We start from the raw sequence: 15,654 nt of genomic DNA, 5'->3' as shown, positions 1-15,654 counted from the left end.
ATGCCTGTTTGGTGTAGAAATCCACAATTGACACATAAACATCAAGAGAAAAAACATCAACGAAAACATCAATAAGCCAAGCATGTGGTACAGGATACACTTGAACTGTTTCTTTAAAATACATGCACAGTCCATTTAAGACCGTTCATTTCCTTTAAACATCCTGGAAATCATCCCTAGGATGGCTTCCTCTATTAGGATAAAGAACTCGAGGATAGTGAATACTGAAGCTCCAATATATAATCCCAGATTTCCTCCAACAGCCGCCAACCACTCTTTCATACCCTGCGAAGAAATGCAAGGTTTGCACTCATATCACATTAATTTATAAACCCAAGCTTGAAGCCAAACAGAAGTCATTTAGGAGACAGGTATATGCTTCATTCTTAAAAATTCAAGAAGCAAGAAAAACAAGAAAACAAGAAAAAGTAAGAAGAGAATGAGCCCGAATTTAAAGAATTTGAGTCACGCCTCAAATTTGGTTGGTTTCCTTGGAAATTGTTCAGTGTTTTAAGATTTGAGCCGGTTATTGGCGTTTCAGCGAGCGGTTGAAATTCTTTTAACTCGGCCTCTGGGTTGGAATTTACCTTTCCGACAAAAGTGATCTCTCTGTAGTCAAACCCTTGGTAGTACATTGACACCATTACAGCCTCAAAGTCCCCAGATTTCAACTGAAATAAAAGCATCGACATTTATTATTTTCGAAAATGCGCCAATTTAAACAAAAAAAAATCCGCAAAAATTTGTGAACGAATAAAAAAGTCGATTTTAAAAGCAACATTTTAAAAGATAATAATAATATTGATTATAAAAAGCATTGTACTTTACAATACAATACAATACAATACAATACAATACAATACAATACAATACAATACAATACAATACAATACAATGCAATACAATACAATACAATACAATAAAGTACAATAAATACAATGCAATAAATACAATACAATACAATAAAATACAATACAATACAATACAATACAATACAATACAATACAATACAATACAATAAAGTACAATAAATACAATGCAATAAATACAATACAATACAATAAAATACAATACAATACAATACAATACAATACAATACAATACAATACAATACAATACAATACAATACAATACACTACAATACAATAAAATACAACACAATACAATACAATACAATACAATACAAACCCCAGTATATCCTCTCATCACTTCATGAATACTTTCCGTCATCTTTATTGAAGAGATCTAAACAAAACAATAGGATTTTAGCGTCCAGAAGGAATTAAGTCTTTGACTCAAACTCAAATTTTGTAACTCCTTTATTTTGCAACCTGATGGTGTAAATCTTTGATATTTCAGTATAATATTACATTATTATTAGGAACAAAATCATGGATTGAAATATCAAGGTCACCGACATCGTGGTGCGAAGATAAATGGATTAGAACATCAGAGTTTTTGGCAAGCCTCATTTCCTTTGTATATCAGCAAATTCATGTTTTTTATCCATTTCGCTAAAAATGCAGCTCTTTTTTCCCATTAAACACATAAATACACAATTATTTGTTAATAATTACAAAAAAGTTCTGATGTGAACTAATATTTTGTTCAGGTGTTTAACAGTCAATCATATATTTTGGTAAAATTTGATTCTTTTCTAAACGTTTTTCGCAGATTTTCTGAAGATTACTTTTCTCTGACTCGACATTTAAAGATATTTTAACAAATCCGCAAATGCATTTTTAGGGAAAAAACAGTTTTTACCTTCGATGAGTATCTGGTTTTCCTGCAAGTTTCAGGGCAAACGTTTTCAGACGCAGTAGTAATATTGTAAGACTCATAATCACTGAAATATGATTAGAGATAAATAAAATTTTACCCAGAAGATCTTTAAAATATGCGCAAACGTAAATGTAAAAAATGAAAAGTTTAATCCAATTGGGCCAACATTTTTTCCTTCAGAAGTAAACCACCAGATGAAGATATTTCTAGAAAGAGATTAAAGGGAGTGACCGGCTATGTAAGGTAGTTGAACTGAGGACGCAGTGTTGTGGAAAATTAAATGGAAAAATATTCTACAATAAACTACAGACGTCATGTTTAGGAACATTTTGAGAAATTAAAAATAATCTTATAATCGAAAATAAGTAATCTTGTTCAATTATTAGTTTCTATTATCTCATTATTCTAGTTTATCTTTATTCACAAAGATGTTCTCAGATTTTCTATAACTATTATTGAAAAGACGACATTTAAAGAATTTGAAGAAATCTGTGAATAAATTCAAAGAAAATTAGAAATTCAATATAATAATGAAAACGATATAATCGATTTTAGCATTGATTTATTGACAAATTTCTTTTGTGAAATATGTTCCTAGCCATCTAATTAGATAACTGTATAATTTTACTTTATTTTTCGTTGTCGTTATTTGATAATTTAAAAAAAAACTAATTCTGAAAGCGTATCCACCCCCAAATCAGGAGTTTTGAACGTCGAATTTGCGCTCAAACTCAGGATTTACAGACCTTTAAAAAGTGAAATATGTCTCAAATGAATCCTAAAGAAGTCTTCGACAACAACACTGCATACTCAGTTCAATTACCTTACATAGCCGGTCACTCCCTTTAAACACAACTGAATACATGAAAGTACACAAACATGTCAATGTAAAAATCCTACTTACAAGTTAGCATCACTCGCAATCTTCAGTAACTCTGCAGTCTGCATTGGTCCGCAGACTTGAGCTCCAGGTATTTCTGGGAAGTACAGTACAGTACAATTGTACAATTTAAACAATTGTTTTTGTATATAGTAGCCCTCACATCCTTCAACACTATAATGTTTCAGTCCTAAATAAGAACTGAATTATGTATAAAATTACTTAATATTGAATGTGAATTATGTAATACTAGCTGGGGAAGCCAATGTATAGTTGTGATTACCACCGCTTTGTCGTAAATTAAGATTTTGACTAATTTTCCCGACTCGACACAAGTCAATCCACTCAACTTTAAGAATATCAAAATCAAGCTAATACCATTTTCGTGTCCGAGTTCCGGTATTTAAAATTGAGGCAAATCAGTCCGGGGGTTCCTGAGATATGAATGGACAAACAAACAAACAAACACCCGAAGAGAAACAAAAAATTACTACGATATTTACATAGATACTGTTACACAATATATATCTTTATATATAGATAAAGGTATTGTTTTGAAAAAGTGTCCCTTATATTAAGATAAAGCATGATTTACACGAATCCGGCTGAAAAAACATGAAAATAATGTATCTACTTATTTGATTCTTGAAATTATTGATATATGCTAAAACTAAATCTGCTTTTTAATAATAAAGCTCTTTACTCTCGTATATGTATATCATATAAACATATTTGTTTGCTGTAGCTGGCCAAACGGCTGGACCAAATTGGCTAACTTTTTTTTGAGGGAACACATTTGGAAAACCTGACGATGCAAGGAATCTATATCATACTTGCTGTACCATGAAAATTATGAAAGAGTGAATAAAATAAATATATCAAATAAAACTTAAAATAACGTTTTCAATTCTAATTAAAATTTTTCTAATATTACCTGGATAATCGTTAAGAACTGTCTGTTCATCTAGCATCCTGTCTTCTTGGTCTACAGGAATACAATCCATTCTAAACAAAACAAAATCACGATTTTACGATTGGAATTTTAAAATTTTTAACTTAAAAAAATAATTAATGACAACGGCGGCAAACTTATTTATTTGACAAAACATAATCTTAATTTATTATAAAGTTTGCCAACTAATTATAGATAGGTTTGCTGTTTAATTCGAATTCGAAAATAAGGAACTAGTTCTGTAAACAATATGTACAGGCTTCTCTGAGGTTTCAGGCTTTTTTGTGTATCCCTGTTTAATCAAAGAAACAAGTCATTTACGATCTAAACAATCCTTTCTTACCTTTTTAAATTTAATTAAAGTTACATTTCAGGTAAGCTTTTAGTTTAGATTTTAAGGTAAACCAAGTTTAAACAAAGAAAATAGTTATTGATAACTTAAAACCTTAATGTGGGAAGGAGGGTTGCCCAGCAGTATAATTTTTCCTACTATTACTTTGAGTTTTTTTTACTTAGAGACTGTAAAGGAAAAATTAAAGGGGATATAGTCTGAAACCTAGGTATCTTAGGAGTTGATCAAGACCCATGAGAGAGGTTTCAGACTATACCCCCTTTCATTTTTTCCTTTAAATTCTCTTTAATGAAAAACAACTTAAAGTACGTATAACAAAAATATCTAAAATAGCCCATAACGTTTTGTGACTAAAGCTACAGATCTAAAAACTAAATTTTTGAAAAGCCCATGAAAAATTGATGATCATATTTTTCCGACCCTTTTTTGGTATTTTTTCCTAACCTTTAAAGTTAGCGGTTTAAAATTTTTTACTGAGCTGGCCTTGAAAATTTGGGCTATGCAAATGCATTGCAACCCTACCTTTAAGGCCTTCACCCCCCCCCCTCCCCCCGATTAAACATTAATACAGACCCCCCATGGCTAAGGGCTTAGTAGTTAAGTAAAATGCAATTTAAAAAAAAAATTATTTTCAGATTTAAATTTACAATTCCCACAAAAGCATAAAAATAGACCTGTGCATGAAACTTTCAGACATCCTGCTCGTGTCTTTGACCTCCTTTAAAAAAATTAAATTTCAAAGATTTAAAGTCAGTCATTGACATATGTACTGTACTCCTTGATATATTATCGTAAAAGTAAATATTTCCATTTACTGTTTAGTCCCTATATAAGGATTCATCTCAATTGGATGATGAGATAGATAATGCTACCGCCATGCAATTTCTATTGGTTCAGAATAGACACCAAACACATGACTGAACCCTGATTGGATCAGGAGCTAATGGAATAGCATACAAGTATGTTGTACTTAAGTATCATTTATAAATACACGACTGTTTCTTAAAAGTTTCTGTAAAGAAAAAATAAAAACAAATATTTATTTTCTGTTTACTTTCATGTTTGTGATGTTAGAGGATTAAATTTTAAGAATATTATTTATTCTTTTCCTTTACATCATACTTGCGGCAATATATTGTTGGAAAGTATAACATCAAGAACCATATTGAAAGAACCAACAAACGACATGACAAATTATGTATATAATTGAGTCTTTGTAACAAACTCAAATTTTCAAATCCCTAAAACTTTTGAACTTTAATGAACTAAAAATTTCAAACTTAAATTATTTTTCAGCATTCATATTTTGAAATATCTACGACATTGGGTTGCAATGGTATAAGGATTTGAAAATTAGAGTTAGTGGCAAGGACTCAATTCCTTTGCATCGAAATTTCGAACATATTTAGACTTTCTACCTTAGATATTGCAATCCTGGCAATAGTATCTGGCAAGAGTAAGGTAAGATCCCTTCAACAAATATGTTATACAAAAGTATAGAAAAGGAAATAAAACTGCTGGAAATAAATTTTTGATAATTTAAACTGTTTTTTTTGTAAATGCTACAAAGAGTTATGTGTGCGTGCAGACATGATTTTTCTTATGCTTTGTGTAGCATCTTAGGGGTAGATTTATTCTTAATTTAGTTCATAAAGGATCCCTGCTTAATTTATTAAAATCCACAATGAATATTGAGATCAAGCAATCATTATTATGAGTATCCAACCCAAAAGTTCCCAGCTCTGTTCACTTATTTGAAAATAAACAAATACGGTCTCAACAACTTTTGGTCTCAAGATATCAACATAACCATTAACCAAGCCTCTATGTCTTGTTTTTAAATTTCAAAAAGATTTAAACTTTAAGAATTATTTTGAGCAGTAAAATATGCTTTGTGAATTTGGGATTCCGAAAATGTTCTTACAATTTCATAACAATCCTTTAACTCATTTGATTTTTGTAGTTTCCTTTGAGTTCTGGCTTTATTAGGGTTTCTTCTTTGATCTAATCTAATTTTTGAACTTCATAAATAAGAGAAAAAATATTTTCCTTGCAGCTACAGATGGGATATCATCTCGTTTATCCATTAGTCCTATAGCTGCACCCCTGGTAGCCATAGACCAGAAGGGAGCTATGGCAGGGTTCAGTTTATCAGATATATCTTCTCCTAGTAGGAGACCTAGGGATATACCCAGTATCTGGGAAATATCAAAACCCATTCATTGCTCAATGTCTTCTTTTTTTAACTAAATGTTAAGCTCAATTTCTCAATTTCTATGCTTATTTTCAAAATTACAGAGCTAAAAACTTTTGAATGGAGGATATCGGGATTAATGCTTGATCCACTCTTTTTCTTAATCTTGAGATTAGAAAAGGCTTGCTCTCCTGTTTTTATTAATCTCCAGAGCTGAAAACTTTTAAATGGGATATCCTGAATCTCGATCAGTTAATTAATCTGGAGATTAATAACAAGAGGAGAACAAGCATTATTTAATCTCGAGATAAAGAAAAAGAGTGGATCAAGCATTAATCCCGATATCCAGAAATCAAAAGTTCCCAGCTCAGATTAATTAACCGGTCGTGATTAAAGATATCCTATTCTAATGTTTTCAGCTCAGTAGACCTAATTTTTAGTCACCTTCTATTTTTAAAGTGATCTTTTTCTTTAACCATTTTCTGATCAATTGAATATGGCATTCTTGTTTTTCTAACTGAAATTTGATTTTTCCTTTGAAGTTACTATAAAATAAGTTACTGTAAAATCAGTTCCATTTTTAGTATTTCTGCTGTTCAAGCTTTATCCTGCCATAAAATCAAATATTAAATTTGTTTTGATATTCCTTGTCTGAATATTTTGGTTTGTAATGAAGTTTATCTCTTGAACTGAAACATTTTCCTTCCATGACGTATCTACCAGTATCCAGTATTCTACTGCAGCATTCCTCCTTCATATTCTTCCCTACACATACCCCAGTATACTCTTCTTCCTTCCATGACGTAGCTACCAGTATCCAGTATTCTACTACAGCATTCCGCCTTCATATTTTGCCCTGCACATACCCCAGTATACTCTTCTTCCTTCCATGATGTAGCTACCAGTATCCAGTATTCTACTACAGCATTCCTCCTTTATATTTTGCCCTGCACATACCCCAGTATACTCTTCTTCCTTCCATGAGGTAGCTACCAGTATCCAGTATTCTACTACAGCATTCCTCCTTTATATTTTGCCTTGCACATACCCCAGTATACTCTTCTTCCTTCCATGACGTAGCTACCAGTATCCAGTATTCTACTGCAGCATTCCTCCTTCATATTCTTCCCTACACATACCCCAGTATACTCTTCTTCCCTCCATGACGTAGCTACCAGTATCCAGTATTCTACTACAGTATTCCTCCTTCATATTCTTCCCAATACATACCCCAGTATACTCTTCTTCCTTCCATGACGTAGCTACCAGTATCCAGTATTCTACTACAGTATTCCTCCTTCATATTCTGCCCTACACATACCCCAGTATACTCTTCTTCCTTCCTTGACGTAGCTACCAGTATCCAGTATTCTGCTACAGTATTCCTCCTTCATATTCTTCCCAATACAAACCACAGTATACTCTTCTTCCTTCCATGACGTAGCTACCAGTATCCAGTATTCTGCTACAGCATTCCTCCTTCATATTCTTCCCAATACATACCGCAGTATACTCTTCTTCCTTTCATGACGTAGCTACCAGTATCCAGTATTCTACTGCAGTATTCCTTCTTCATATTCTTCCCAATACATACCGCAGTATACTGCTTTTCACGTTTAAGGCAGGGTTACCCGGAAAGAATTTTAGTACCATTACGAACTAAAACTCTTTGAAAATTGGTGCCTTGAAATAGGATTAAAATGGAATATCTAATCTAATGGCAATGTAAGAAACAAATTTACCAAGATTGTAAGAAAAAGACATTAAAATGTCTTTGCACGAACAGTCGCTCTAAAGTATGGGTTGATCTTGCTAGTACAGTACTTAGAGTAAACTCTTCACTAAACTCTACTATATCTTCGGTTAGTGTTCTAGTAAATAAGGGTGAGTATTATTATCCTTGAACATTTTTTTGTTTCTTAAATACGTATCTACTAATCTTATCTAAACAATCAATTCTTTATACACTTATCCATGTGAGTAATACTCATTTCCTTCCCTACTGCCCAAAAGAATTAAGTATTTGCCACAAATTCAAAATATTTAATCCTGATATTTTAGCAACCTTCGATATTTTAAACTCAGATTAGATGATCTTACTGAATTCATACGAAATTGCAAAAATTAGATGGATAAGAAAATCAGCCTTTGTGACAAAGACTCAATTCCTTATATAGTATTTTCTATTTTTATCTTATTGTTGGTTTATTTGAGATTATCTAAAAATTGTGAGATATTATCTGGGGTTTCCTAATCCTATCCTGCACCATTTCACAAACTCCTGAAAACAAAGAACTAAATATTGACAAAAGGAACTGAGTTTTGCCACAAACTCTGATTTTCTAACCCTGCATATCTATGCTACTAATTAAATGATAAAGTCTTTTAGATCAAATATTCTAAGTTTTAAATATCATAGTTACTCATTCATGTTGAAAAATATAGGATTAGATTGGTTGAGTTTTCTGACAAAACTGAGTTCCAAAAATATACGATTTATGACAATTATTTAAAGAACATCTTATACATTCACGATGAATTGACCAAATGCACATAAATATTTCTTAGAGGAGGCAACAACATTATGAAGATGTACAGCCACCTTATCAAAATGTACGGCCACCTTGTAAAAATGTACAGTAATCTTATCAAAATGTACAGCCACCTAATCAACATCTAAAGCAACCTTTAAAAAATGTACGGCCACTTTATCAAAATGTACAGCCACCTTTCAAAATGTACAGTCATCTTATCAAAATGTGCAGAAACCTTATCAAAATGTGCAGAAACCTTATCAAATGTACAGCAACCTTATCAAAATGTACAGCCACCTTTCAAAATGTACAGTGACCTTCTCAAAATGTGCACAAACCTTATCGAATGTACATCAACCTTAGAAAAAAGTACAGCCACCTTATCAAAATGTACAGCAACCTTATCAAGCTCTAATTTAACCTTATAAAAATGTACAGCAAATTTATCAAAATCTAATGCAACCTCATCAGAATGTACAGAAACCTTTTCAAAATCTAATGCAACCCCAGCAAAATGTACAGAAACCTTCTCAATGTACAGCAACATACCTCACAGGATCTAGTAACGTTTCCTAGAAGATTTTCAAAGCTTCCAAATCTAGAAACTTCCTTTCTATATTCTAGTTCTAGATCTTTCTGCAAAGTTTCTAGATAGAGATAATCTTGCAAAGATGAGGAAGAAAATATCACGTATTCATGATAATTAGGTTAAAAGAGCAAATCATATTAAGATGGAAAAAGTACATCAAGAACGGTATTTCCCAAAGGCATTTTCCTAAGGGTGATATCACATGGGACAATTTCCCAAATGTTCATTTAAAGGAATTGAGTCTTTGCCACAAACTCGGATTTTCCCTTTATCTTGTTAACCTGAGGGCAATATCTTTGATATTTCAAACTTTGGTTTATTGATCTAGAAGAATTCATAGTTTGAAATATCTAAGGTCTACGACGTCGTTGGGTTAAAAAGATATAGTGATTAGAAAATCAAAGTTTGTGGAAAAGACTCAATTCCCTTGTTAGTTTAAGCCTTATGGGGGGCCTAGCCTTGCGGCTAGAATGGGCTAGGTGCCGAGTGCTGTGGATAAGATGGGTTAGGGAGCTGACCGCTGCGGCTAGTGCAGATGGAAAATCCATTTGAGAAGTAGTCACTTGGGGGAGAAAACATTGAGAAATAATAATGAAAATATTATCTGTTTTATAACCTGGAGATAAGTCCGGGTTGTAGTCTGGGTAGATAAAGTAGGATAGATAGGAAACCATATCTATTGACACTCCAACATTCTTGGCCTTAAACATATAGTTTAGGAACCAGGCACAATTTGTATCATATTTATTTACATTCAGGTGTTCATAGTATTACAAATTACAATGCAACTAAACATTGATTTATCGACCTACGTACAATTTCGTTGTAGTTACAAATTTAATGAATTTAAAATGGACTTCACATGAATATCTATTACGCAGGAAAGTTTCTAATTTTAAAATTTAGGAAATTGAGTTGACTCCCCACCATAATTAGTGTTCATAAAATTAGGGTGTTCAATATGAACACCGCAAACAAGAATCAAACTTTGCTAAATTAGTTTTCAAATATTGTTTCACGTCAACTTGTCAGGATCAAGTATTTATTAAAGTTAGTGTTTGGCGTCCTAATTAATCTTTTTAAAATATTAACCCTAAACATACTGAGGAGGGGGGCGGGAGCGTCAAACTCCCCCCCCCCCTTCTAGTTTTTATGTCCTAGCACTCTGATTTTGACACTATCACTGTGAAATTTTGTGACTTTTCATGAATAGAAATTTAATGGCCTCGAAAATTGGGCTATGCAGATGCATTTCAACCTTATACCTATACCTATTTTCTAGGGGGGGAGGGCAGGGTTCACATAGATTCAGACCTTACAGCCTTTATAGAGTTAACAGTTTGTTCGTCATCAAGAAACATAGAGAGTTTTTCTATCTTTTAAAAAATAATTCTCTACAAGTCTGATATTTTACGCTTTTCTAAACTTTGTCTTGAAGAAAGGAAAAAAAATCTAAATGAAGCAAAACTAATCGATAACAATAATAACAATTTCAATTTCTTTAACAATTTGCATATTTTCAGAGGATACGCTTTTGCAATATGCTAAAATTAACTGATGTATAAGAATACTCAAAAACAATGTTGAAAACAGTTTCTGTAAAAAGTAAAAATGTTTAATGTTCAGATTTACTCTGAACCAAAACAAGGAAAAGAGAGACCAGAATCCTCGTATCTTTGTTTAAATAAAATGTGTGCTGCAGCTCTATGGAGGAATGATAGACATGGGAATAGAGTTAAGATTTTGATATCGTCTTTGTAAATTTATTTTTTGATTTAGTATGGAGATGTGTACTAGGAAAGATGTAATCCATAGATATTTTGTCTGCTAGAATTAGGAAATTTTTTTATGTTTTAATTGACAAACTGTTGTACTTATAAAATGAGCAACTCTGTTTATCATGCAGAAATGTTACAGAACATCATAAAACGTTTTGTAGAATAACAAAAAGCTTTTACCATTAGGGTACATAAAATATACTCTGTCATACGTAGGGCTGGGCACGTTCCAACATTTTCTAATCGTTTTGTTAACGGTTAGTACAAACTGTTTAAAAAGAAAAATTTCAGGTAGCCTTTGATTTTATATCGTTAAGGGCCCAGCCGTTAAGGGTTTATTTTAGTATAAACGGAGCAAAGCGCCAAAAAATTCGTTAACGGTTAGGAAATTGTTAACAGTGCAGCCTTAATGGTCTTTTGTAGTATTTACGGCGTTAACGGTTTGTCAAATCATTAACGGCACTATTAGGAATTGAACTATATTTATCCTTTTCTATACGAAAACACAAAATTCACTGTTTAAAAAAAATCCGTTTCGTTAACGCTTTAAAAAATTTTGCCGTTCGTTAGAAGACTCTTTCGTTAATTTTCGAAAACCTCCGTTCCGTTAACGGAACTGTGATCAGTCAGACGTAAATTTATTTAGACCTTTGAAAATAGGCATATATCGCTAATTCTCAACAGACACGATTCGGAATACATCTTTAAATTTCCATGTTTATTGGGACACACTGTAGACAAAACCTTATGTCCTCTGAGTTTATATATATTCATCCTATATATATTTTACTGACAACAAGATGTTTCTAATCCTGGTTTATCTTCCTAGCTTCGAACCTTCTCTAGATCCCAAGGGTTCGGGTCACAGATGATAAAATCCGGCATCACTACTCCCTTTTTTTAAATTAGCATTTTTTATCCATTTTTATCTAGTTTTTATGTACGAAAAAATATTAAATGCGTAATGTATTAAAATATAATCAAAGTTTCTGTGTTGAATGTCTAATTTTGTAATGGGATAAGCAAATTTATTGTTTGAAAAGATAAATAATTAGCATTGAAATACGCTTTACAGTTTCATCTAGTTTGATGGAAACAAGGATTTGAAAACGAAAATAAATAAAAGTAAACTTTTTGTATTTTCAGAGCTAATTTTCCTGAGCATAAACACTTTGTTGAACGATATCGATATCCGTAGTGTACCCAGACCCAAAAATATATTCCTTAATTTAAAAAAAAAGATAAAGATAAAGTTTAATTATAACATACGGGGAACCCACAAAGCATGAGGCGTTAATGACGACCTAGAAATGGAAAACTCTATAGGTTTATCTTGATACATTGATTTTAAGCCCTTTCTCGATTGGCTATTTTCCACCTGGNCACAATCCCGGGGGGTGTTTTTCACTGAACTATTTAGAAAAAGGATTTTTCCTTGATTTATAATAGACTGCATTATAAGGACTATAGGTATCATGTGATTGCTATCTCTGGAATTTAACTTCTAAGTTTAAGATGACAAATAAATACAGAAAAAATGTCATGTTTTGTGGAACACCCAGTATAAACAGGTATTCTGACATTTTCCGACTCAGCCTGTAGCAATTATTTGTAAATACTTTATTTTTCTGACAGAATTGATTTTTCATGATAAGTTCAATGATTTTTCTGATTGTAAATAAATTACCTCTCCCATTTTGTATGATGTATACACAGCAAATATACAGAAGAAAATGACCAGAATAGTCCACCCTATCTTCCTATACAGAGTCCCAGTAAACTAGGAATTATACGACATTTAATGAAGGGGACTGTAAACAAAATATCAAGTTATCGACTGTTAATCAAATCTATAGAACCGCTGATCTATTCACAAAAGTATCTTCAAAAGCGTATACAGAATGAAGGTTTAATAAGTGCTTTTTTCAAACGGGCGCGCCCCTCTTATTTTTTTGGATGAAGGTGACATAAAATTACACTGACATTTCCTTCAAGATTATCTTTGTCCTGGCATGACATTATTATGTTTATGTACGTTTAACATTTGAAACTATAAAACCTAACTCCAAATTTTTCCAAATGTTGCAAATTTGTCATTTAAAGTTTAAAATTGGCACTATTGGCCTAGATTTGAAAGCGTTCTAATCTTATTTTTTCGATTTAATTTTCAAGATTTATAAAAGTTAGGCAGCACATTGGAAACCTTTCAGATTTCTATCAGCCCTAATTTTTTTATCTGTTTCTGAAGATATTTAATGTCGTCTGCAATCTCCCGTGTTTATTTCTGGTTCCTGTAAATGGATGCACTACTGATGGTCCAGTGGAACCCATGAGCTGATGTACTGGATGCAAAACTATTGTAAACCTCCTTCAATCCATCAATCAATCTATCCTTCCTTGGCGGAGGTTTATTAGATTCATCAGCAATCATTATCTATTCTGCAATTGATTAGCAACTTAAAGGGACTGTAAGCGTATTTTCAAGTAACTCTTAATGCAAAGTGGGCATGGCCGATTCACCACGGTCCTTAAATAAAGCTTTGTCGGATCAAGTTTTAATTAAGATATCAATGTTTATTGGAAAAATTGTTTATTTTCAACTATGGATTCTCATGAAAGTGAAAATAAATGCACATTCCCACTACTCCTAGTCCTTCCTAAAAATATACATATATATAATAATGTATAAAAATGTTATATATATATATATATATATACATATACATGTATACACACTTTAAGAATATGTATATATATGTATATACAACCCTAAGGAATGTAATATTATCATTTAAAACAATATCTACTGGAGCACCGGAGCCTATTTCAACCGAGTTGCATCATTCATCAAAAAAAATTTTATTCAAATTTTCTTTAATGGGCAAGGCCGGGCCCTTCAGCTAGTTTTTTATAAATTACTATGTCAAAGTAAGAAAATGAAAATATGACTTTATCTTTTTTCATCAAGTTAAATTTTTACAAATAATAACAAAACTTGTTTAATCCCTATATTACAAGTTCTGACTGAATAAAATTACGTATTTGTTAAAAACCTGGATCATACAATTATTGTTACACTGTAAATTTATTGCGGGAACTTTTTTAAATTTTAAATCTTAATTGAAATTTTTTAATATAATATGTTTTTTTTTAACTTTAATAATTTATTTTAGTTAAATTTTACATTATTTAATCAGATGGAAACATTTTGAGACTTCTATATTTGTTGTTTTTCATTATTTCTTCTTGATCGTCCATTCCTCGTCCATCCTTTAATCATACCTCGGCTAATTTAAAAATAAATAAATTTGTAGGGGTTAAGTTTGACAACTTTTACAGAAATATCCTGATTTTTAACATAAAACATTAAATTTATGAATTTAGTCTATTTTGAAGGTTTTGTATTTTGTATCCAAAGGATCCTGAAATATCCCTGAATACAAACGTCTGTTTATTCATCGTCCTTATCGCTGTACAGCATATTTTTGTATGAAACAATTTTTTTCTGAGAGTAACATAAACAAAGCTGCACACTGAGCAGCACTGTGTTTGTTAATATTTCTCCAAGAACTTGCAGTACATTTTTAATGTAAACAAATACATTTTGCTTATTTGTTTGTAAACATGAACTAAATGTTGTGAACGATGTTCATAGGTATATTCATGATGACTTAAAGATTTAAAAAGATTATGAATGGTGTGTACTGTGTATATCACCAAACTACGCCTTGGAATTCAAAATAAAACTTCAAACTTAGCTGATTTGATCTAACAGAATTCATATTTTGAAATATCTAAGGTCTACGACATTGGGTTGCAATGATGTAGGGATTTGAAAATCAGAGTTAGTGTCGAAGCCTCAATTCCTTTAATGAAGAGCAAGCAGTAGCTCCCACAATCCCTCTTTTTTTTAAACCTGATAGTGTAAACTTTTGATATTTCAAACTTAGATTATTTGATCAAAGAGAATTCATAATTCTAAATATCTGTTCAACTCAGTCTACGTAGTTCGACTTTTTCTCGCTTGAGTCTTTGCCACAAACTTTTATTTTCTAATAACTATATCTATAAAACCCAATGTCATAGACCTTAGGTATGTCAAACTATAAACTTATTAGGAATTAGAAAATTTGAGTTTGTGACAAAGACTCAATTCTTTTTTTCCTTAAAGAAACACTTTGTGTAACATTATTTTCCGTCAAACGACCTAGTTTGAAGATTAAGAGTAAACTGGTATAATTCATGAGTCTAGTATTGACTGTAGCGTGCCAGAAATATAATTAATACACATAGAAGTCAGTAAAATTTACACAGAACTCAACATTACTTCTTTCGGTAATGTAATGTTATATACACTTGAAATATCATGCAATGTTCAGGGTTAGCAAGGATATGACTTAAATGATTGTAAAGTTCATATATACAACGGTACCATTGAAAACTTTGTCTGAATTACATATCCATGATTTTTCTTTTTGAAAACTGTTTAATTCTAATTGTGATTTCTCTGCAAAAGTTACTTGCGCAGTTTTTGCTTCAGAATCAATAAAAAGGAATTAAAGGAATTGAGTTTTTGTCACAAACTCTGATTTT

General features: G+C 31.7%; 2 protein-coding genes across 2 annotated transcripts; both read right to left on the bottom strand.

Moving 5' to 3' along the window:
- Positions 1-83: 83 nt before the first annotated feature.
- LOC111694825 (acid-sensing ion channel 3) lies at positions 84-7,028 on the bottom strand. Its single transcript, XM_023463857.1, has 10 exons — positions 6,807-7,028; positions 6,016-6,164; positions 5,385-5,436; positions 4,641-4,684; positions 3,597-3,667; positions 2,687-2,852; positions 1,765-1,846; positions 1,189-1,245; positions 588-671; positions 84-285 (listed from the first exon to the last, which is right to left on the bottom strand). The coding sequence occupies exons 1-10, from the start codon at positions 6,915-6,917 to the stop codon at positions 136-138; spliced, it is 966 nt and encodes a 321-aa protein (XP_023319625.1). The 5' UTR covers positions 6,918-7,028; the 3' UTR covers positions 84-135.
- A 35-nt stretch (positions 7,029-7,063) lies between these two features.
- On the bottom strand, positions 7,064-13,527 carry LOC111694826 (uncharacterized). The gene is made up of 8 exons (XM_023463858.1): positions 13,353-13,527; positions 12,749-12,821; positions 12,219-12,284; positions 11,899-11,955; positions 9,900-9,984; positions 9,244-9,341; positions 8,411-8,441; positions 7,064-7,289 (listed from the first exon to the last, which is right to left on the bottom strand). The coding sequence occupies exons 1-8, from the start codon at positions 13,490-13,492 to the stop codon at positions 7,171-7,173; spliced, it is 669 nt and encodes a 222-aa protein (XP_023319626.1). The 5' UTR covers positions 13,493-13,527; the 3' UTR covers positions 7,064-7,170.
- Between the last annotated feature and the right edge of the window lie 2,127 nt (positions 13,528-15,654).

This window comes from Eurytemora carolleeae, unplaced genomic scaffold, assembly GCF_000591075.1.
Source record: "Eurytemora carolleeae unplaced genomic scaffold, Eaff_2.0 scaffold205, whole genome shotgun sequence".
Lineage (NCBI taxonomy): Eukaryota > Metazoa > Arthropoda > Copepoda > Calanoida > Temoridae > Eurytemora > Eurytemora carolleeae.
The sequence above is the reverse complement of the archived record's forward strand: the minus strand, read 5'-3'. Positions and strand labels throughout refer to the sequence as shown.

What these genes read in the sequence shown, in the direction of transcription:
- LOC111694825 (XM_023463857.1), bottom strand. Translation starts at nt 6,917, where the DNA reads ATGAAGGAGGAATGCTGCAGTAGAATACTGGATACTGGTAGATACGTC. An exon ending in ATTGCGAGTGATGCTAACTT is followed by an intron (nt 1,847 to 2,686) that starts GTAAGTAGGATT and finishes ATCATATTTCAG; the next exon opens with TGATTATGAGTCTTACAATA. An exon ending in AAACCAGATACTCATCGAAG is followed by an intron (nt 1,246 to 1,764) that starts GTAAAAACTGTT and finishes TGTTTTGTTTAG; the next exon opens with ATCTCTTCAATAAAGATGAC.
- LOC111694826 (XM_023463858.1), bottom strand. Translation starts at nt 13,492, where the DNA reads ATGATTGCTGATGAATCTAATAAACCTCCGCCAAGGAAGGATAGATTG. An exon ending in ACCCTTGGGATCTAGAGAAG is followed by an intron (nt 9,985 to 11,898) that starts GTTCGAAGCTAG and finishes TATATGTTTAAG; the next exon opens with GCCAAGAATGTTGGAGTGTC. An exon ending in ATGGTGCAGGATAGGATTAG is followed by an intron (nt 7,290 to 8,410) that starts GAAACCCCAGAT and finishes GGGTATGTGTAG; the next exon opens with GGAAGAATATGAAGGAGGAA.